General features: G+C 37.8%; 1 protein-coding gene across 4 annotated transcripts in view; it reads left to right on the top strand.

Annotated features, from left to right (window-relative positions):
• Positions 1–24,363, top strand: part of NFIA (nuclear factor I A) — a 394,800-nt gene that overhangs the window by 180,332 nt on the left and 190,105 nt on the right. For all 4 annotated transcript variants that reach the window (XM_052636594.1, XM_052636595.1, XM_052636593.1 and 1 more), the window contains exon 3: positions 18,870–18,935. In XM_052636594.1, coding sequence (XP_052492554.1) covers positions 18,870–18,935 — 66 coding nt within the window. The remainder of the gene's footprint in view (positions 1–18,869; positions 18,936–24,363) is intronic.

Below are 24,363 nucleotides of genomic sequence, written 5' to 3'. Positions count from 1 at the left end.
TGCTTTGAGTTATTTGAAAGGAAGGCTCCGTGTTCTAGCATTTAAAAAATGCTTAATCTTCCATATGCAGTGATTCTTTTCATATAAAACCATGAGAAATGATCAAGTGCAGATATCATATGATTGGCTCTAAATGCTTTGGCATTATGTATTGCATTCTCCTCACCTCCTAGGATGGGGCAGGAGTCTGAATTTAGAAAGACGAAACCACACGAATAATAAAGGAAACGCCACGGAGCCGTACTGTGATGGGCAAACCATTTGAAACGTGGTCACATCAAAGGTGTGCTACTTCCGGCGGCTCAGATCCTTTTCAAGAAGATTTTTTTATGGCATTCCATAGTGAGTACAGGCCCTCGCTAAGGTTTTGGTTCTGGTGAAAGTTTGTGGTCTTTGATCTTCTTGAGACCTGACTGGTAGTTGCTGAAGTGAATAGGAAAGGTGTCTCTTTCTTTTTCACCTCACATTCGTAGGCTTCTTCTGTCACGGAGTTTCCATAGCACAGAAATGGAAGCTGTGGTGCTTTGTTGCTTAGCTTTGATAACTCAGGTATTTGGGGAGTTGATTTTTAATTTGGTACTCAAGCTTCCTACATGAATTGATGTGGCTGTAGCTGCTCTGCTCTCAGGAAGGCCAAATTTAAGCCTAGCAGGAAGTATTTCTAGCCTTATAGATCCCTAGCATAGCTTTTAGTCCCTACGTGTTGTTAAATTTAAACCAGAAAATAAGAACTCTGTGAACCCAGACTCTACTTTTTGTGTGTGTGTGTTTTATTTTTTGGCCAAGAAAGGAGGGTTAACAAGTCACTGTGTGTATGCTTATATGTGACTGTGCGTGTGTTCTTATGCTAGTCTGGGAAGAGAACCTCAAGGCTTGAGAGAAAAAGATGCACCATTTTTATAAATATGGTAAATGAAACCTTTGAACTTTAGAGCTGCATTCAATGCCTTATTATTATTAAGGGAGTACCAGTTATGTTTAAAATTATAGTCCACCTATTTTAGAAAATTTGCAAAGAATTAATTTCTTTGTATTTATATTTTTCAAGGTCAGTTCCTTTATTCAGCCAGAGGGAAATCCAATATCCTTGCAGAATTTTACCTCAGTTACCCAGAGAGATGAGAGAAGAATAGATTGGGGGTGGAATGTGACAGTAATTTGTCTGTCTCTGCTGCCGCAGGTTAGCAAACTGATCATCAATTTCTGTGGCAATATAAGCATAATGTAGAGGTTAAAAACAAAAAACAAAACTGTCCCAGGTCCAGAATTTTCCATTTATTACTTAGCTCCTAAATGAAGCTGTTTATTTTTTCTCTCATTGTGTAATGTGAATACTACTTCCTTAATCTTTATTTTTAGTTAATCAGCCTTAATTATATGTCCTTACCCGCCTTGAAAGTATATATTATATTGTTTTATCATCTGTACAAAATCATGTCACTTTGTGGATGTTATAGTATGTTAATATGTATCACCTGATGAAGGGGGAATACATAGAAAATAAGTCATTTTCAGAACTTTTGACTAATTTTAGAAACTTTTAGCTTATTTTGTCTGTTGTGGGGACTAGACAAGTCATTTGTCCATCTCTAATAGGAAGAAGGAAGTTCCTTCCTTGTGTGTAGCCATTTTAGGAATTTTAGCCTTAATTGAAAAACACACCTTGTTTTCTGATTGTACTTTGTTTCTGCTAGGAGATAGAAAAATCTATAGGCAGTCTGTGGGATAGGCCTTGCGTAGAAGTCTTGCCCAGAGTAGCTTCCCACCTCTATTCCTCCATTCAAGGTCACTTATTGAGCATTTCCTATGTGCCAGCCCGTCTTTAAGTGTGTGCCCTCAAGGGCTTGCAACTTGTTGGTAGGGCAGATGGGGATTCTGCTCACGGAGAAATGAAATAGAAGCTGAGCCCCGTTCTTAGTAACCAGGCTGTAGGAAGCCAGAGGAAGGAGGGATTAATTCTGCCAAGAGGAAGGGAAAGGATCCTGTCTTCATCCTCTTCTACCCTGAATAATATTCTAAATTCAGGGCAGGGATCTGCGCTATATAAATGTGACTAACAGGTCTTGGAAAAGAATGCAATTCCTTTCTGTGCCTAAGTGGGGTGTGGACAGAAACAGAGGGTAAAAGCAAAGCCAGAACTGTACAAATTAAGCAAAATCTTTTCAGATATTTGATAGGAAGCTTTGGGTAAAATGTTAAAAGTTTTAATTAATGAATTTAAATGGCAGTTGAGGGTTAATAAACCCAATGGGCACTTACTTATCCTAGTTATCAGTGTGTTGTTACCATACAGTTGAGAATAGTAGTGTGGGCTGGTCTATGTAATACCAGTGGGATAATTAAACTTTGCAGTAGTCTGTCACTTATTCCTTAGGCAGAGGGACTTACGAGTTGGCAGTAGGTCATCTTGCGTTGCAGTTTTGTGTTCTAAATGTAGCTAAGTCTGAACCTACAGAAAAAAAGATCGGGAAAATGGAAGTGGTGAGTTCTTTTTGACTAAGGAATTTGTTCAATCGAGGCAAAGGGCCAGTTTGAACAGCGTAAGCCTGAAACATCTTTCACAAGGGGCTCTGTGTGCCCTTTCAGCATTCTGCTTTGCTTCTAAAGACATGACATCTATTTTCCATATAATCTCTCAGAAGTAATTGTACCCATTTTATTTTATTTTCTTAAGGAACTTTCAAGCAGATCTTGCAGTGTAGCGAGCACACACACATTTTCTCTCCACGTTGGTGCTGTCCTGTCCAGGGCAGCAGGCGGACTTGCGGCAGCTCCTGGGCCTGCAGGCTTCCTGGAACCTAGATGCTGGGAGCCCAGAGCACATGAGCCTCCTGTTCAGGGCTCCGTCTCCAGGGCTCACAAGAAGCCGGGCACACAGTAGGTGCTCGATCCACGTCTGTTGGCATTATTTGTGGAATGATATGCTGACTAAATGATTAGAGTGTATTATTAAGGGATTTCAGTCGAGCTTCCATTTCCTCGGTTGCTAGATTTGTAATATTTTGATCAGCATATGTCAACATTTCTAAAATTATTTCAGATTGATCAATGACGTCTGAAGTTCCACTTACTCTTTTGCAATCACTCGTTTCTTGGGACATAGAATTCTTAGGAAAAAAATGATTTAGACTTCAAGAATTTAGGGATTTTAGGAGAAAACTAGTGCTCATTTACTTTAATAGCCTTAAAGACGAGGAAAATGAGACCCAGGTTTACGGAGCTTTTAACAGTCGATTCTGGATCCCAGATTTCCTGATTCTGAACCTGGTGTTCTCTTTTTGGATATTAAGCCAGATACCTTAAAGCTTTTCCTCTCTGTTGCTCTCACTTTTGATCTCTCATTTGTGAATACTTTCTTTAGACCAAACAGAGGATAATAAAGTACTCCAAGGGAGAGAAACTCAGAGGTGAACCTCACATGGAAATGCTACAGGCCTGCTGCGAGGTACAGCCAACAACAACAAAAAAAGTGAGCTGGCGACCTGCCTTCCATGCAAAGGTTATTTTTCTTATTACAACAAAACTAATTAGTGGATTTTCTAATGTAAGAAAATGTTGCTGTTAGTAAAAGTTTTCTCTGTGCCAGAAAGCAGATGGTGGCAGTGAACAGTGTTTTCTTTTGCCAGGTTTTGTATATGCTTTCTAAACCTGCAAGAGATTTTGCTTCTCCAGATTCAGATTTCTGATCTTTTTTATTTTTAAACAGAAATAGAAACTTATATTTAAATGTACTTGCATCATGTGGTCTGTTTGACATATCATGGTTCCTTGAAAATGTTGAGTAACATTTGATGTTCTGCATGAATTTCTTCTCAAAGAGTCTTGGGACTTTTTAATGCTGGGCTGTACTTTCTCTCCTGGCGGAAATCTCGAGGTTGTGCCTCGAGGGTACTGCCAAAATAGGGAGTTTTGATGGTATTATCAGGAGCAGTGTATGAGATTTTCTTTATGTGGAAAATTTTTTATTTTGTTTTGTTTTGCTTCCAATTACTGTGTAAATACCAGCTTTTCTCAGTAGGGTTCCTTAGAGTCTGCCTCTATTCATGATGATGTCAGGGTTTGTATACAGTTTTGAATAATTCATTTCCCTATCTACTGCCGGTGAGATGTTACACTCTTCCTGTTCATTTAAAATTTTTTTTTGCCTACTGTTTTTGATGAAATTCCTTTCAAATAGGTTTGTTCAAAGTCTTCCCCTTTGAAGTCTAAGCATGTCAGGACAATGGGAACATGGCGGCATTAAGACAAAGTGCCTTCTGGTTTTAAGACCAGGTGGGAGGACACGTGACTACAGTAGTATAGATGTCGGGCTATTTTGTATGATAAAGACTTAAAACTCTGTTGACTAAGTCTTTGAAAATTTCGTCTTTCAAGAGGGTTTCCATTTAGAGGAGAAAAGGAAATCATTAGATGAGTTGTTAAAATATAGAATAAAAATGGAAAATGAAAACCAGCCCAGCGATGTTTTTTTTTTTTCTGAGATCGTTTGGATAAATATAACAAGAAAGAATTGCCCTAAATTTACTAAATGGAAAAGAATTATGAAATTGTATGTTGTTTTTGGAGGTGGTAGCCAGAATCAAAAGAAATAGCAGAGAACTTCATCCCTTCTTTTACATCATTCCCCTGTTAAACTCTACTATGTTCCATCTGTCTCTCAATACAAACCTGATAATTCAGAGATACCATGCAGGTATTATGTCACCTTTAATTCCTGAATAAACTCTGATCTTTTCTTGTAACTCTCCCTAGGTCTGTTGTAAATAAAATTTCCTGTCTTATTTGAAGAACTGAGATTTCTGAACCCTGTTCAAAACAAACCACTTGTTTTGTTAATGGGATTTTTATTTTTTTAAATACGTTTTCTTTTTCTTTGTTTTTCTCACATAATTTTTTAGAAGATATTTATCTCTTTGGGTGCACTGGGTCTTGGGCAACATTCCGGATCTTTAGTCTTCACTGTGGCATGTGAGATCTAGTTCCCTGACCAGGGAGCCAACCCCAGCCCCCTGCTTTGGGAGTTGGGAATCTTTGCCACTGGACCATCAGGGAAGTCACTATAATTTGTTTTCAGTCTTCTTTTCTAGTAACCAAGAAATAAAATAGGACAGTTTAGAAGGACCAGTGAGCGATTTCAGCCAAAAATGATTTAGTCACCTCTTATTCTTTGCTCAATATTGTAAATCTGAGAAGACAGAGGTGATACTGAAATCTCCCTGAACCCTAGGTTAGGGCCGTGGCTGTGTGAATGCTATAGGGGGTTAAACATTGCTTCTTGAAGCCCAGCAGTAACAGAGTGTAGGGGTGAGGTGGGATATGATTGGCAAACAGAACGGCTCGATTTTTTCCCCTTAATTTGTTTATTTTTAATTGAGGGCTAATTACAATACTGCGCTGGTTCCTGCCGTACATCATCACGGCTCAGCCGTAGATACACGTGTGCCCTCCCTCTTGAACCTCCCTCCCATCTTCCCACCCCATCCTACCCTTTTAGGTTGTCACAGCCCCGGTTTGAATTCCCTGAGTCATACAGCAAACCGTGGGAATTTGCTGTATGACTCAATTTTGTTTTACATGGTGGTGCTCCAGTTTCCCTGTCAGCTTTTTCTTGTCAGTAGGCTTCCACCACGACCAAAAAATTGAAAAAACTGGGAAACTACAGAGATTTGTTATTTTTGTTAAATGGAAAACAATCAGATAAACCATTTCCTTTTTGTGGAAATCTCCACCTCCCTTCTCCTCCCCTTATGGACTTAGGAAAGTGTTCTCAAAAACTCCATGTTACCACCACTGGCATTAATTGGGGCGTGGGGGAAGTAGCTACTTTTAAAAAACAAGTAATATACACTTTGGGGCTTCCCTGTTGGCTCAGTGGTAAAGAATTCACCTGCAGTGCAGGAGAAACAGGTTCGAGCCCTGGGTCAGGAAGATCCCCTGGAGAAGGGAATGGCGACCCACTCCAGTATTCTTGCCTCGGAGACAGAGGAGCCTCTTGGGTTACAGTCCATGGGGTCACCAAGAGTCAGACATGACTCAGAGACTAAACAACAACAATATATACTTTAATAAACAGTCCAGAGTTGAATGAGTGGAATTCTTAGTCAATATTATGAGCCACCTCAGAATTGAGTAAAAGACTCAATGACTTGTACGTAGTAGGTAATCAATAAATGGTTGGTGAACTGAAATAAGCTTTTCCCCCTAAGAATCACTAATTATTAGTCATTATTTAGAGTGATAATGGTTCTTGAAAAGTGAATCAACAAAAATGAAATCCCAGTCACCACTTAGACTTTTTATGAGGAGCAGTTATTGAAATAGCACCTCTATTAGAAACTTCCCAGAAGACATGACTTTTAAATCAAAATAAATCCAGGTGACAGATAAACTGAAAAAAAAAAAAGCATATCCTGTCAAACCTCAACATGAATCAGCCATAGTTATATCTCCTCCCGTTTGAACCTCCCTCCCATCTCCCTCCTCTGTAAAGCAATTATCCTTCAATTAAAAAAAAAAAAAGCATATCCTGAAGGTAGTTCATTTGCCTAATCCTACATAAACTATTACTAGTAATTGTATGGGAGACAGTTTAATTTTAGGATTATTACTAAGCAAATTACTCATCCATACTGAGTTACTGAAAATACTTATCCCCCCTTCAACATGACCACAGAACAGAATATAGATTGTACCTTAAAATGAAAATTAAAATGACAGATAAAATGAACTTTAGATGAAGATAAAAGCATATAAGTTCAACTAGTACCTGACTGGTGTAAGTGGGTAGGATCCCATGAACTGTGGTGGATTTCTGAAAGCTTTTTTGTATTCAGAGCTACATAAGTCAATTCATGTGTTTTAATGATCTAGGTTTGTTTTTTCTTTTTTTGTAGGATGTTTGTAGTTTTCTCATTTGTATCAACTCACACATTTTTGAAATTTTATAATTTAGTATAGTTTTGGTTATAGATTAAAGTTCACTGACTAATCTTTTTAGCATGTTTAACTGCTGCAGGGTATAAAGATACACAGAACTTGATGGCTTCCAAGTGTGGTTCAAACATCCAAAGCACTCGAGATTAGCACCATGTGAAGAAATTTTAAAATATTGTACTGCAATTAATTTTAAATAACTTAGCACTGCATATGTCAGGGAGAAAGCCATGATAGGATCCAAATGGAAACTCCCGAAAGGGAGATGATTCAGTACGTGTAAATCATTTTATCTATCATAAAGACATAGAGGCAAAACATATATCATTATTTCTACTTGCAAAAAGCTTCGTTATGATGCTGTGAAGAACCTGAGCACCATTTTTTGACTGACCAAGTGATAGCTCCTAGATTCATGCATATTAGTTAAAAGTACAGAAACCAAGTTATTGTCAACATGAAAATTGAAAGCACATGGAAATTAAAAAATATATTTTATATTACATATAAATACATTATTTCTATGTGATAAAATATTACATATTTAGGGATTAGAGGTGCCGATGCACCACACATCAAGAATCGTTGTATAACTTAATAGTCATTGCTCAGTGTGTGTGGTTCTTTTATACATACATCTGCAGACACATCTGCAGAGTCAACCAACCCTGGATTGTGTAGTTCTACAGTGTTTACTATTGAAAAAGTCTGCTTGTATAATGGACCCACACAGTTCAAAACTGTGCTGTTCAAGGGTCAGCTGTACATACATTTATGGGTACATACATGTAAATGTATGGTATACACATATCGGAAATGTTTTTGAAATAGTATTGTCCTCAATGCTAGTCTAGGACCTAGGACCTAGACTAAATTCTTCAGGGGTACCTTATTCAGTAGCTCTGAAAACAAGAAGTTTTCTGTTGTCCTGAATAATATGATAGACTAAGAAATAAAGAGAAAGCTCTGCTTATTGGCTTCTGTGGTGAGGATTGGTTAAGTCATTGAAGATAAGCATTCACAATTCATAGCAGGGTATTTGCTGTCACTCATAAGGTAAAGAAGAGACAGTCTGGACTTTTGATGATTATTGAAGTCATGTTAGTTCTAATTGTACTTGGGATCAGCAACTAATATCCCCCAGTCCCTTTTGATTAAAATATGGGTCCAGCCTTGAACGCAGCCAGAAGACCAACAACTGGATTGCTAGTGATCTGTTTCAAATCAGAACTCTGGGGTTGGAAAGAACCTTTCCAGGATACCTAACTGCCTCCCCTGCACACCTATTCTGTTCCTGAATCTAGGACCAGAAAGCCAAGCCAGTGACTCCCATAAAGTCTATTCTCACCATGTGGGATATACCACCATCCAGTCATGTAGCCCCCCAAAGGCAGAAAATTCACCCTAAAACATCTGTTGACATCTCCAAAAATAGGCCCTGTTGTATTTCCTTGGCCCTGAAATAGCAATTTTTTCACCTTCTGATTTCAGTTCCAACAAGTATCTATTAGTACCTATATGTTCCAGATATCCTCCTCTGTGCAGTAAAAATAATGAGACAGGAAATACAAGTAAGAAGTCAATGTGATTCTTCAACCAATTTCTGTGTGTTAAAAACCAGTGTCCATGCAGTGTATAGTTAAGAGTTATAGCTCCTATAATTTACAAGGCATTTCAAATCATGCCATTCTGTTCTTATAATTTCTAAAGTCAGGCATCTGGAAGACGAGTACATTGAAGTTCAGAGAGATGTAGGGGCTTGTCCAGTTCAACAAAACAAATATGAATAGCCAAGAAGAGACTCAAACTCAGGTTTTCTAACACCAAGTCCTCTACTTTTTTCAATGTACCACAGCTACCTATATTAAACTGTCATTTCTCTTAAAGGGAGTAGACCAGGCCTGATTATGAACAGCATCATGAAATTATGTTTAAGGGAGAAAATCCCGATTTTTAACAAGTTTTTTGATATTTTGCACCATTCCCAACAGTGTTAATTATGCAGTAATAAAGGACTCTGCCTAAACCTTTGTCTATCTTACTGGAAAAGTTAATCTCAAATCATTCCTATCAACAGTTAGCATCCAGGCTACTGGAAATTCTGTTACAAGGCTACAGTTAGTGGTACAGTACAGACTGCGAACAGTAAGAGAATAGAAGTCATTACAGGTGTGCTCAGTAACATGTTGCTGCACATTAATTTCACCAAGAGACAGGACTTAATCAAGAGGAGATGCCACAGAATCTTGGTTTTATTATCATTATCCTGATTGAGAACTCTGTAAAAGCAGAGACCTTGCCTTTTAAAATTTTGTATCTCCACGTATGCTGGGAGAAAGAAGGCTCACAGCAGATGCGTTGATGAATGCCTGAATTAATAAATGGAATAAGTGAGCCCAAAGACAAGGACGTTAAAAGGAAGCAGTGTTTTTTCAGGGATCTGTTCCAATATCGTTTTCCCCTTTGATTAGGAGTACTGGTGTGAACATTGCTAACACTGAGTCCCAGGCTTCTCCAAAATCTAGCTCTCACCTATGCTGGTACTCACAAAACATCTGATAGTCCTGTATTCTCTGCTTGCAGGGAGGAGGTAGGAAAGAAAAAAAGAAACAAAACCCCCAAACTTCCTGATTTACCCAACCACAGAATCTTCAACCTTCTCATTAAGGCGTCTGCATTTTTTTAGGCAAATTGTTACTATGCCATTCTCATCCTCTTCTTTGACAGCATTATCTTCTGGTTATGAATATGACAGAGTCCAGTGGTTTGATTTGTGAGAGTTTGGTCCTTTATAGTCAATGGGTCAAAATCCCTTCCACCATGCTTTTTCCCTGCCTTCCATCCCTCCCCTTCCCCCACCATCAATTCTTAATTCCCTTCTCTCCTTTTTTTCCTTTTCAAGCAGGAAAATATCAGTAAACCCCACCATCTTGTCATCCAAAATTCCATGGGCGCTTTAGCTCAAGGGGTCTTCTTCTCAAGGCCTTCACCTTACTTTTAGACAGTTGTCATTATCTTTGTCTAAAGGTCATAGCTAAATTGAATAAAAGGAAAGCTGTGTTTTCCTGTCGATGCACAAAGGCAGTATTGACTTCCCTAATCCAGTTTGCTGAGGGGTGAGAGAATTAAATTAGATATCTAAGCACAGAAATTGAGAGCCTTTGAAAACAAAGATAAGGAGACAAGACTGTATTTTCCCTTTTCCTGGGAGCTCTGGGCTCAAGATTTTGCAGGTGTGTCATCTGATCCATGGCTTGCATCGATCAAAACTGTGCCAATGCATATTTAATTAGCAAGGGGACCCTAGATGCATTATAGCCATCATCCTTATATTGAATGGACTGTCAGACTTTCTGCACACTTCTCCACCCCCACTCTCCCCTCCACCCGTGCCCCCTCCCTTGCCTCCTTGTTTGGGAAGCTTCTGCATTTTGTCTGAGCAGCTAAAAAGTTTCTTTGTTTTTAGCTGCTGATGCATACAGCACTACTGAGGAGAATACAAACAAGTAGAGTCCTAAAGTGTTTATTTTGTCTAGGAAGACAAGCTCAACCAATTTGATGCCTTTGGTAAGATTTTCAAACCCTGTAAAAAACCAACAACAACAACAAAAAAAGAAATACATTTTTCAACTCTGCAGTTATAGATTTTTTTAAAAGGAGTCAGTTATATTAGGATAAAAAATGAGGATCCTGGGATAAATACTTTAACAATAAAATAAAAGAATAAGTAGTTGTCTATTATAATAGAAAAAGTATTAAAAAACTCTCTGGTCTTGACCATTAGATAAGGCATGTTAGCAAATTTTTAAATTATCAGCCCAAATTGTATGATAAAATTCATTCTGTCCTGAGTCTGTCCTGCTATTAGGGAATTCAATGGAAGTAGAAAAATTAAGATAGAAGGTGGGTAAAATGTTAGCGTTGGATGTATTTATTTATTTATTTTTACGTTTCAAAGGTTTCATAGGAACATCTGTTGGTGGGGGTTCTTAAAGTGGTGGGAAGTTTGGAGTTTTGCCTCCGACAGGTTATTTCATGGGATTATAGTCACCATTGATTTTCACACAGGTTACAAAGCCTGAGTACCCAGACAGAGTGCTGTCTGATAAACAGATGTAAGGCACCAAGTCTGCTTAGAATAAAGAGCAACAGACTGGGAGCACATACTTAGGACTCATTTAGACTCATCAGCATAGTCTAGCTCAGAGTGCTCTGTCTCTAGTCTACTTTTGAGGTAGCTTCTTGCTGGTAAAGTAACAAGAAATTTTTTTTTCTTACTACAATTTGCTGTGGAGACTCATGGGAAATTCATTTGCATACATCTTGTTACCAAGACTGACTACTTCCTGGCTTAGACAAAGTGTTGCCTGATAAACAGACTTAACACACAAATGTCTGTCTGGAATAAACAACGGCAAGCTGAGATTTACATTTCCATTATCAGAGATAATCTCTTTCCCAGTATATGGGAATTAAGAACCTTTATTTTAAAACCAGGACTGTGATGCTGATGTTTTATACCAGAATCACATCGTGTGTAAGTTTGGCTTGATTTTTTTTTGAAAAAAGCAAAAATGTATTAGGGATGGGAAGATTTATATTGCAGAGGTAAATGTGCATTTCTTTTGGGGGGATCTTATAGTTTCAAAACCAGGTGTTCTTGGCATTATTTGATCCACATGACAACTCTATTAAATTAGGCAAAATAGTCATTAGTGTCCCCATTTTACAGATGAAAAAACTGAGATGCAGAGTAATTAAATTATATAGCTGAGATTTTTTAGGGTTCTATCTTTTTCACATTTCATTCTCTTTTCTATAGTGAAATATGAAAAAAAAATAGCAAAAAAGTTAATCTTTAGAATACTAACTGAACTTAAATAGCATAATTATCCTCAAAAAGATCATTTTATTATTTTAATAAAATTTTGACACATACCCAGATACATGAAAAGAATGTGTATAGACTATAACTACATCATTTTCATTTGACACGTTTGTTTTTATAGCATGAAAGTATACAGGGAGATTTTCTACTTTCAGTTGTATAGATGACTATATAAGTACTCTTTAAGTATATTTTCTTCTGTTGAAGAACTCCAAGAACTTACTGTTATAATTCATTTTGTTTGTGAAAAAACTGACTCAAAAGGAGAACTTGAGCACAGGTCTGGTATGCAATAGTGTTATAGCTGTGGCTTTTTAGGCAGGTCTTTGTTTACACATGAGTGGGTAGGTAACCAGGTTGACTCACTATTGTGAGTTCAGAAGTGATCAACAGGTCACCATCACATATTAACATTGCTCCTATTATGAGAAAAACAAAATTCAAATGTTACCTCAACATTTTATTTTATTTCAGTCATGGTCCCTTGTCAAAGAAAACATGAGAAATTAGAAATTGAGTCCCAAGTATCACACTTGCACGTCTTTAATCACCACATTCTTGCCATTGACTTCATTTATAACTTCACTGAAAAAGCCCATCACGAATTGAAATCTGTCTCATGCGAAGATTGAAGATTGAGTCATTTGGTCTTTGCTTTCAGAGTGACTGAAGTTGTAATTTTCAAAGCTTAGAAATGATTTCCCCCCCAGTGTCATAACACAACAATGGTGAGACCATTTTACTTTTCTCTCAATGTGTTAAAACTGTGTATCATTCCACAACCTCCCTGTGCACGTAGCCAAGTAACACGTTTATGAGTAGGTGATAAGACAGTTGAATCACTCTTCACCCTAAACAGTCTCATCATCATACACAGCCCCGACTAAACAGATGGGCCTAGAATACCAACGTTAATGCCAAAAAATCTAATTCCTGCAAATTTAATATTTCACATCTTCTTCTTCAGAAAGACATGTAAAAAAAGAAAATAAGTTTCAAGAAGGAAATTTGTAGTCATCTAGATTATGTAACACTTTTAATCCCAACCCTGAAAATGCCATACCCGGAAGTGGTGAGGGGGTGAATCTCCTGAGCAGCTGGCAGCCCCTGGGGTGGTCTGGTGGAGCCCTTCCAAGTCGCTGCTGCGTGAACACAGCCTTCCTGCTCCATCCGAATCCGGATTAGAGGATTCAGGGACCAACGTGTGCAAACTAGCCTGGTCCTTTTGGAATGAGGGCTTTTCCTCTGTCCCGTCTCTACCTCCCTTCTGGTGAAGAAGGATTTGCTGTGTATCCCTTGATTACTGTGATTATCATAACACACACAGTTCTAGCTCACTGGGAAAGTTACACAGGCCAAATTTTGTATTTTAAATACAGATAAGACTTCCCATTTAAAGAACCGTGGAGTATTTCCATTTTAAAAGATAAGAAAACTTTTATGGTGTGACTCATCTCATAATTTGTTTTTTTAAAAAACCAGGTTATTGTATATTCTTTTTTCATTAAGTGGACCACAGTTGTATACATTAATTGTCATTAAATATTGGTTTGGTTGTTTACTGAGCTTAAAAGATTTATATCCATTCTCTGAAAATGTTGGTGGTAGTTGAAGATTTTTGGTCGTCTAGATTTAATGATGGTATTACAAAATTCTGTTTGTTCTTTGCCAGACTATGGTGGATAATGTTATATTTAGCAGACTGTATTGTATTCATCAGTGTTTACTTGTAAGCTGCAGATTGTATATACATATGTGCAACTGTGCAGTGACAGTCTACATTTTCAAATAAAGATTTTTAAAATATTTCCTCACACCTCTGTCTTTAAGGCCATGGTGATAGTGGAAAAAAATAGACAATATTCCTAAAGGTTATAAAGTGTTACAATAATACTTCTTTTGTAACTGCAGCTATAAGACTGATAAGCAAAATGCATCTATTATGGCCATTTTTCTAGATTTCCTTACTGTAATAAACGTCTTATGGTACTGAACAATCAAAATAGAGTAATTCTAAGCCTTAGATTACCAATCAGAAATAGATTTCTGTAACATCATGGATGTAGAAAAAATGAATCTTGGATTCTTTGGTTTGACTCTTTTGCAAACTACTCATCTTTCCAAACCTCTGTAAGAAAAAAAAAAAGCCTACCTAAATTTTGAAAATCTTTCAGGGCCACAATCCTAGAGGGTAACTGTTTATTATATTCGGAGTATAATGACCCTATTCCTTATTTTCTTTTACCCCTGGAGCATTCCTAACGCTTCATTTAGTTGGAGGAAAGGATTCATTCCCGACTTTGCTTTTCCTTTTTGACACTATAAACAACAACTCCATTTCTTTTTGGTGGCATTTTCACTTTCTTTCTTTCACTTGACTAACTCATTTTTGTTTCTGGATGCCTTCTCATTTCTTCTTCATATCACCTTTTAATTTGGGAGATTTAAAACCGGACACAAAACTCTTTAAAAAGCCTTTTCAAGCTTCGTCTTTAGCCAAATCAGTGTGCATGTAGGGAGCTTGAACTTAAGCGAAATTACTTTTCCAGTGGAACCTGGATTTGTATTTTTGGGGTCTGGAGACTTTTGTTGATTTCACGTTGACTGAATAGGAATTACACTCGTTTGTTTCAGGGTGGGAAGTGCTCCCCACCACTGCGTGGCTGCCCTTCTTTTATCAGCTATTCACAACAGCGGTTGTTAGGATTTTGAGGTCCTCTTTGGGCCTCAGGATATGGCTGCTTTCTCTTATCTTTGGATTTTTTGAATGTGTGAACTATTTCTGCCATCCATCATTTTAGCCTGCACACATTTCTGGGGGCCTTTCATGTGTCAGACACCGTCCTCAGCTCTTATTATTCTGAGAAGCCTCTTGCCATGTGTCGGCCAGGGGATCAGAGGAGGTGATTGTCTGCAACTTCTAAATGCCGTGCGAGATTTCCCAGCCATGAGCCAGAGGGATGTGCCTATCTTCCTTGCCAGGTCCCACGAAGGGGGAATCAAGCAGAAATAAAGACCTTTTCTGCCCTCCTTTTTCATTTTGTCAGTCCCAGTCAGCTTTTAGATGTAAACTTAGTGCATTCTCAGTCACTGGCAGAGGTTCAACACTAGAAGGCTGAACAAGTGAAAATCCATCCTTTTCGTTCTGTGGTTATCAAATCCTTGGCTGGGCCAGGTACTCTTGGAAGGTACTGGACCTAAGACTAGAATAAGAAAGGAATTCTTTTCTCACGGAGTTCTGATTCTCATGCGAGATCATTGAAAAGTGCCTTAGTGCAACACAGTGTAAGTCACAATGTTAGAGATGTATGGCCAGTGAGAGAGGAGAGAGGAAAAGTTTAATTCTGGGTTGGGCACAAGGAAGATTTAACAGCATTCCATCTTTGCTTCATGCCTGGAGAACAGAAAATATATGGAAGTGATGTCTGTTTTTTCGCCCAATCAGTTTTACCCTACTGACCTGTTTTTGTCACTCTTCACCATCCCAAAAGGAGTATTCTCTTGAGGTTCCAAGTTGAAGGGGAGCAGAATTGAGGGGAGGGGGCCTGGATCCGTGCAGAAGTAGTGAATCCAGTACAAGCTTCTGTTCCTGCACAAGCGGATGGAAGCTCAGGCTAGTGTGTTGGCATTAGGATTTATTTTATTCCTTTCCCAAGTGATTATATTGATAGTGAAATATCTTTGTCTGAGTACTCCAGCAGTATAGCAGTAAGCACCATAAAAATGCATAGATAGATGACTGCCAGTTCAATTAAGAGGTCTCAGTCCAGCCTCCTATATGAAAACCCTGTCTATTTTAGGTTTAAATTTCTGCTCATAAATTTTTTAGAAACCAAAAGAAAAATTGCTTTTCAAGGTTAAGGTTGAAGTCTAAGGTTCCTTAAACAAAAAACAAATCCCTGGATGGGGAGAAAAATTGATAACCCTAATGTACTTCCTCACCATAGCATTTCCAACTCCATCATTTAAACACATTTTAAATAATATTCTCTTCATTGTAATATACAAATCTTCTGGCTTTCAACCAGGAAACCAGAGAAAGTTGCTGCCATGGGGGACTCAGATACAAGAAAGGCACCCAGTTCTGTGCAGGTGAATTTTTTTGGGGGCCTCTAGTTATTTCAGGTGGTGGGAATCAAAAGGCCATGTGATTAATTGTCCCCAAAAGTAAGATGTGAAGTTACTTTGGCTTCTGACAGGTCTCTACCAACTATGCACAAGAGAAAATTCAATTAATTTTTTGCTTTCATGATAGTGTTTTAATACAAATACTTAAGAAAGAAATCTTTCCTTTGTATCAATTATGTATGGGTAGAAATTAATTTATAATTCTGGTCACCTGGTTGTCCCCATACATAACAGCATCGCTGACCTTTTGTAATACCAAAGAAAGAGTCTATCCGTCCTCAGCAAGAATTGCGCCAGGACTGGGTAATTTTGTTTCTCGTTGGTTCAAAAAAGAAACGGCATTAAATGGCCCATGGTAGGAAATAATTAAGTGTTAAGATCATTTTAACTTTCCTTGTAGGTCTTTGGCTTTTCCTGTCCCTTACCAGGATGGTGTATTTTAGTATGCAGTCCTGCGGTGGAGAACAGTATCCCCCAGCTTTTGAATAAAACTGGGAAATTAAATTCCGTTTTCAGTTTGGCTAGACGCCTCTTCCAGTGTTTGTAGCTGAGCTTTCACAAAAGTGCTTCGGCCCCTTTCAGACCAACTCTGAGCTATCTTCCTGCTGCTCAGTTGTTTGCTGTTGGTTTGCTTCTTTTTCTGCGGCTTGGAATTTTAAACTTTCTTTGAACATATCTAATGCCATCTTTTGTTACTAGTCATGTTTTCTGTAATTATGCTATCTTTCTATAAATATAGGGTGACACATGTAAAAGAAAATTTCAAAGAGCAGAGAAGTCTACTTCTAGATTATTAAGACAGGTGTTTGGATCTTTCATTATTTCTTTTGCCTTAGTATTGATAGATAAAATTCAGAAAAGTAATTGGCTGTGGTATATGTAAATTAATTGAGATAAAAAAATATTTTTCCTTTTGTTCACAAAGAAGTGATTGGTCATAAAGATATTAATACACCAAGAGAAAGAACATCGGCTAAGCTATCAAATAGAAAGTTAGGCTTACTAGTCTTATTCCAAAGAACAAGTTCTGTTTGGCAAAATTTTAGGTATCTATACTGGCACATGATCAAGAAGAATTTTAACTTTACCTAAGACAAACTTAGATATTTTCTCTGATTTCAATTGTGGATATTAATGGTTTAAAAATTTGCAGTACACAAATAATGAAGGTATGCCTTTCTCCTAAAACATGTTGAATTACTTATAAGAATGTTTAATTTATAATTTTTAATTGCAAAGTTACAGAATACTCCCTTAGAAAAAGAGAAGGTAATCATGCCATATTTTAAAATCACTTGCTATAAATGTAATATTAATTGATTGAGTTAAAATTTCAAATGTGATTGAATATAAATTTATATTCCAGTTTATGTTCCAATTTTCAGTGCAGACTTTGTGTTTAACTTTGTGGTTCATTCTGAAGAATTTCTCTAAGGCTTTTTGAGAAATACTGTAATACTTTTGGTTTGTGTTTTCACTATGGCTATTGTTACATTATGATAAAAAGCTATCACTTTGCCAGACTTAAATAAAAATTCAGATTTTCACATTTGAACCTTTGACTCAATCTAGAATTTTTGCTCTATGCACCAGGTTAAGCGCATCTAAAAATTTTAAAATAGACATTAAAAAAAAAAGTACTTTCCAATAATTAAAATCTTCATTTGCCTAAAAGCAGGGAGTCTTTCTTACAGTAATAAATTAGTGCTTCTCGACCTAGGGCCACTAGTGCAGTATCCGCAAGAAAGAGCATGCTAAAGCTGTAACTCTATTGGTGAAATAGAAGTAATGTTTTCAATTTAATCACAGTTAAGTGTCATGACCTTTTGATCTTGCATTGAACTTCTTGCTAAAATGGGGTCAGATTTCAGATAGCCCGTTCTAACTCTGTGAAGTCAAGGTAAAGTGCAGATCCAGGCTTTCCATAGATACAGAGATTTTTCTAGAAAATTTTTTGTTTTTCGATAATATTATATACTGTTTCAAGTCTCAGAAAAATGCTTTACGTAAAAAAACTCTCTTCTTGAAATAGTTTGCCTTTTTTCTCCTTTCCCCAAGAAAATGTATCATAAGTATGCTTACTTCTAATTCTGTGAAAGTTTTTGATCTAACTGGTTTATCTCATCTTAAAATTATATGTTACTTTATTTTAAATTGTCTCATTTAGAAGTTAAATTGATTGGATTAAATTTTTAGTTTAAAAATGGTTGTATTTTTATCAGTAAAATAAAAAATAAATGCGATTCAATAAAGGTGTGCAAGAACCTGTTTTTGCTCACAAGCCCCTTTAGGATCTCCCAGATGCGTTGGTACAAGAGGAAAAGAATAATTACCAAGTGGGGGGAGATGAATACCTTTTAGAAAGATGTCTTTGAGCGATCCTGTTGTTTTAAGTAAAGGCGCTAGAGTATTAGGATTCTAGTATTTAATGGTGTTAGTCTGCATAATCTGTTGCTGTAATACGGAGCTAAATATCAACAGAACTTGTTTCTGTTGTTTGGGTTGCTTTTATATACCAGCTTCAAAATATGTTTTGACACTTTATTATGTTCTGAATCAAACTTCAGATGTGTGTAATGAAGGATGAAGTCTTTATCAGACTCTAGTGTATAAATAATGGAGAAGAGCAGTTTGGAAAGGGTCTCTGTGTAGGAGGATGGTTTCTGAAGAGTTTTAAGTTATGATCTGGCGCAAGCCAAGTGCTGCCGGAGGTGTAAACAGAACTGAGAGTCCTCTCTGAAGGCATGGGCTGCTGCGGCTGCTGCCCTGCTTTTTCTTTCTTCCTTTTTTGATCATCACGTCACCTCTGTAATATTCTCACTCCTGGTTTACATGCTGAACCCTTTGAGAAGTCTGCCACCTCTGATCCACTTTCTTTCACAGACCCTGTAATTTTTGGCTGTATTTTTATGTTTTCCAGATTCAAGTCAATCTGAAAGTCCCAGCCAGCCAAGTGATGCTGACATTAAGGACCAGCCGGAAAATGGTAAGTTTAGTTTGGGACTCTGGTTGCTGCTTTGAGAGTCCATGGTAGCCCGAAGCCAACCAAATAGGAGGACTTCAAGGTCTGCCCGAGTGGGTGGCCCACACAGTAAGAACAGTTTTTGAGAACTTAAGGAATTTTCTGGATCACTCTAACAGCCCCAAACCCTTCCCCTCAGCCACAAACTCTATCAGGGTACTCTTTTTATCATTATTTTTTTTAATTTAAATTTTTATTTTTACTTTATTTTACTTTACAATACTGTATTGGTTTTGCCGTACATTGACATGAATCCAGAACCTTCGTTCCCAGGAAAGTTGGTTACTGTTTGAGGCAGGGTTGAGTTACCTGATCAGTATCATTTGCAGCATAAGTGAGGAGCCAATGCCTTTTTATTTCAGTTCCTTTTAATGTGGCAAGTGACCCACGATCTTCTTCACGATGATATAAGTTTATTGACTGACAAGTATTTTTGAGGCCTTTTGGAAGATTTTTGCTTCTGCTAAATAATTACTGTAAGAAAATGATGTCTGCCTTTGAAAGATTTTCGCTTTAAGTTGTCTAAAACAGTAAGGGTACATGACAGTATAAAATTTGTCAGTTGCATAAATGTATAAGCTGTATATTACAGGAATTTGATTAACCTAGAATACACACTTTATATATGAACATAGTAGCATCCACTAAAATACTAAGTGTGTAGTATATGTGCTTCAAGGACGAAAACAGTTGTCATAGGTTAGAATTTGAGTAAAACCATCAGTTTCAGTGAAAACTGAGAAGTGAGCTAGTGGTACTCATCACATGCTAAAGACTGTATTACACACTTTCATGGATATAATCTCCTAAAATTCCATAGTGCTCTTCCTTGATGAAAGAGCTGAAGCCTCTAATGGTAGCTTGAGCATGAAGGGCCTTCGAAGGGAATATGGCACTGTGGCTAAAAGCTCAGGCGGTGGTGTCAGACCTGTGTTTAAATTCTGCCTCTATTCTTTCTTTCCTTTGTAATTTTGAATAGGTTATTTACCCTCACAGAGTACTGACTTATTTCTTCTTTGAAGTGGTATGGTAATAATATTACTGACATGTTGAAGAATTAAATAAGATAATATATATAACATGCTCACAATAGTATCTTTCATAGTACTTTACACTAAATAAAAGTTGACTGTTGTTCAGTATTCCTTGTATGATTTTTCTAGTTAGTATAATATTTTGTTTTTCACTTACTTAAAATGACCTCATTCCTCCTGACTGTCTTATTTTTGTTGTTCTATTTTTCTGTTTTGGTCTCCACCCGATCTTTTAGAATAGATAGGTAAACTGAATTATGTCCGTGTTGTGGGGTGGAGGATTGATTTTATCACTTTGAATAGCCTATCACTGATTTCTCAGGATTTGTTCATTTCCCAAGCCTCAGAAATTCTCTACAGTGTTGCTGGGCTCCCATATTAAATATGCACTGTCTTGCTATTCCTCTCCTCATCCTGGTATTTTGGTGGTATTTTACGTATCAAAGTTGTCTTTTCACAGCAGGCATTAAAAAAGAGAGAGAGAGAGAAAGAGACCTCTGAAGGCTTGTTTTTAGTGTCATAAACAGCTACATCTTACTTTTTGTTGACATTTTAAAGAGTGATATTTATAGACTAGTTTCACTCTTTATTTCCCACTTGACTTATAGGTGATGGCTTATATATCTCTTTTTTACATATAATATATCTATGTATAATCGGCTTGAAGTTGTGTCCAGAGGTATTCATTTTATTTTCACTGTTAAGAACTGGTGGGCTGCTGGGGTGTGTGGTTCTCGTGTTTGGGTCTGGCTGCCCCTCTTGCGGGCCTGCGATTCATCTGTCTTCATAAAATGGCCGACAAGCTGTTCACATGCAAATATAAATTGAGGGCATGAGAGGCCTGGCATGCCTTTCTGGAGCTGCTGTAATACCGATATTGTGCATTTCCCATTCCAAAAAGCAACCAGGATTGAGCCTGAATTTTTCGGCCAAAGACGAGAGACTAGCCAAGTTCATTGTTAACCGCAGATCACTTGGGGCCACCTCAAGGATTCACAGTACCGTTTGGGAAGGATCATGTGAGTTCAAAGAAGGAAAGTATTAATATCCAGGAGAGACAATAATAAATTCCTATGTTTCAAATTTCTATTTATTTCAGAGAAAGAGATGTTGCTTCATCTTAGACAGTTCCAACTAGAGTTCAGACTAGAGGAACACCAGCCTCTTCGGTTTCCTCTTTCTGCCTTTTGTCAATCTCAGATGAAGTTATTTGAGGAAAAAAATTATTTTTTTTCCTCTTTTTTAAAGATGTATAATGCCTGAAGGAAAATAAATGAAGATTTCTGGACTAGGTATTTAGATGCATTAGATGACTTTCTGGGGTTGCTTTGATCGACTCTTCTTTCGTTTTCATTACCCCAGGTTATGGAAGATGAGTTCCTGAAAGGTTTTTGTTTGTTTCTTTCTTTCTTTTTTGTTTTTAAGAAGAGAACACTCATAAATGTATCAACAAAACTCTTAGAGAGCTTTTGAAATCTTGGTGGATGAAGAAGTGACAGACTCTGATCTTCAAATAAAGTGGGAACTCATTATTCCTTCTTTATGTATATATTCGAGGGGAAATAGTATTCTTTTTATCCTAGCTCTTGAAGAGAAAGGTAATGGGAAACGAATGGTATTTTCCTAGTAAACCATGGAGAATGAATAGACAAATGGTAACATGCTGTTTCATCCAAAACCATAAACTAGGCCATGTAACTCTACCTAAAGTGGATGCAGCTGTTTCTTCCCTGCGCAACTAGTCTCTCTATTTCTACAGAATTTTTGCTTTCTTTTCTTGTACTCCCTTAAGACTTAACTGTAAAAGAAAACAAATCTTTGTCCAATTAGAGTATTACATGGGAATTTTGAAGGAATTATCTGAAACCCAGAGATAAAATGTCAGAATCACTGAAACTCAACACTGGTATAATGTAATGAACTCCACCTCTAGAGTCAAACAGGCCTGAGTTCAAATAAAACGAGGCTGGGTGACTTTGAGTAAGGTGTCGCCCCAATCTCAGTCTTCTTATCAGTAAAATAGGAACACTAAAAGATCCTAGCTCCTGAGTAACAAAATGAGAATATGCCTGTGAAACAGCATAATATGGGTTCATAGTAAGCACTCAAAGATAACCATCAGTTCAGTTCAGTTCAGTTGCTCAGTCGTGTCCAACTCTTTGCGACCCCATGAATCGCAGCACGCCAGGCCTCTCTGTCCATCACCAACTCCCGGAGTTCACTCAGATTCATGTTCATCGAGTCAGTGATGTCATCCAGCCATCTCATCCTCGGTCGTCCCCTTCTCCTCCTGCCCCCAATCCCTCCCAGCATCAAAGTCTTTTCCAATGAGTTAACTCTTCACATGAGGTGACCAAAGTACTGGAGTTTAAGCTTCAGCATCATTCCTTCCAAAGAAATCCCAGGGCTGATCTCCTTCAGAATGGATTGGTTGGACCTCCTTGCAATCCAAGGGACTCTCAAGAGTCTTCTCCAACACCACAGTTCAAAAGCATCAATTCTTCGGCGCTCAGCCTTCTTCACAGTCCAACTCTCACATCCATACATGACCACAGGAAAAACCATAGCCTTGACTAGGCGGACCTTAGTCGGCAAAGTAATATCTCTGCTTTTGAATATGCTATCTAGGTTGGTCCTAACTTTTCTTCCAAGGAGTAAGCATCTTTGAATTTCATGGCTGCAGTCACCATCTGCAGTGATTTTGGAGCCCCCAAAAATAAAGTCTGACACTGTTTCCACTGTTTCCCCGTCTATTTCCCATGAAGTGATGGGACCAGATACCATGATCTTCGTTTTCTGAATGTTGAGCTTTAAGCCAACTTTTTCCCTCTCCTCTTGCACTTTCATCAAGAGGCTTTTTAGTTCCTCTTCACTTTCTGCCATAAGGGTGGTGTCATCTGCATATCTGAGGTGATTGATATTTCTCCCAGCAGTCTTGATTCCAGCTTGTGTTTCTTCCAGCCCAGCGTTTCTCATGATGTACTCTGCATAGAAATTAAATAAGCAGGGTGACAATATACAGCCTTGACATACTCCTTTTCCTATTTGAAACCAATCTGTTGTTCCATGTCTAGTTCTAACTGTTGCTTCCTGACCTGCATACAGATTTCTCAAGAGGCAGGTCAGGTGGTCTGGGATTCCCATCTCTTTCAGAATTTTCCACAGTTGATTGTGATCCACACAGTCAAAGGCTTTGGCATAGTCAATAAAGCAGAAATAGGTGTTTTTTCTGGAACTCTCTTGCTTTTTCGTTGATCCAGCGTATGTTGACAGTTTGATCTTTGGTTCCTCTGCCTTTTGTAAAACCAGCTTGAACATCAGGAAATTCAAGGTTCACGTATTGCTGAAGCCTGGCTTGGAGAATTTTGAGCATTACTTTACTAGCATGTGAGATGAGTGCAATTGTGTGGTAGTTTGAGCATTCTTTTGCATTGCCTTTCTTTGGGATTGGAATGAAAACTGACCTTTCCTGTCCTGTGGCCACTGCTGAGTTTCCAAATTTGGTGGCATATTGAGTGCAGCACTTTCACAGCATCATCTTTCAGGACTTGAAATAGCTCAGCTGGAATGCCATCACCTCCACTAGCTTTGTTCATAGTGATGCTTTCTAAGGCCCACTTGACTTCACATTCCAGGATGTCTGGCAAAGCTCAGCTCTGTAATGAGATACGCATATTCAAAAGGAAACAAGCTGGGAGACTTGGAGTAGAAAGAGGAAGAGTGTCAGCGATAAACCAGGACTGTATAGAGACATCTTCTGTAGATACCGACGCTGTTCTGAAATGTCAGGTTTAAGTCTCTTAAATCTGTCTGTAATCCCTGTAGTGGCATATCTCTTTTGTTGCCTAGTTCTCTTCTTCACATTCTGTTTCCCTCTCAGGAGCTGAGAACTACAGAAGTGACGCAGAGTTGCTAGGGCCTTCATCTGAAGGCCCAAGAAGGTTATTCTAGAAAGAAGGCAATTCACTTAGATGTCTTTAATCTGGGCTGAATTTTTCCTTGGCACAAACCAAATCGAATCTCCCTTACTAAAACTATAAGCTGTTGATGGACGGAATTCACGACCAATTTTAGATGCTTTGGACACGACACATACCTAGTATTTATTAAAATTAATAGGTAGACAAATAAACTGTCGTTATCCCCAAATGGTTTTTGAGTATTTGCTCATTATTGATTTACCAAGAGGTTTTTAAGAAAAAATAAAAACCCTGAAGAAGTTGAAATCTAATTTGGTTGTGGGGGAAAGTTGTATAGTTGTGCATGTATGACAAATGGACATACATACACAGCTATGACTAATAGTGCTGGGAAGCCAGAGCTCGGGGCTATTCTAACGGACATAGTAGATCAAGTTG

Source organism: Budorcas taxicolor, chromosome 3 (assembly GCF_023091745.1).
Source record: "Budorcas taxicolor isolate Tak-1 chromosome 3, Takin1.1, whole genome shotgun sequence".
Taxonomy (NCBI): domain Eukaryota; kingdom Metazoa; phylum Chordata; class Mammalia; order Artiodactyla; family Bovidae; genus Budorcas; species Budorcas taxicolor.
The sequence above is the reverse complement of the archived record's forward strand: the minus strand, read 5'-3'. Positions and strand labels throughout refer to the sequence as shown.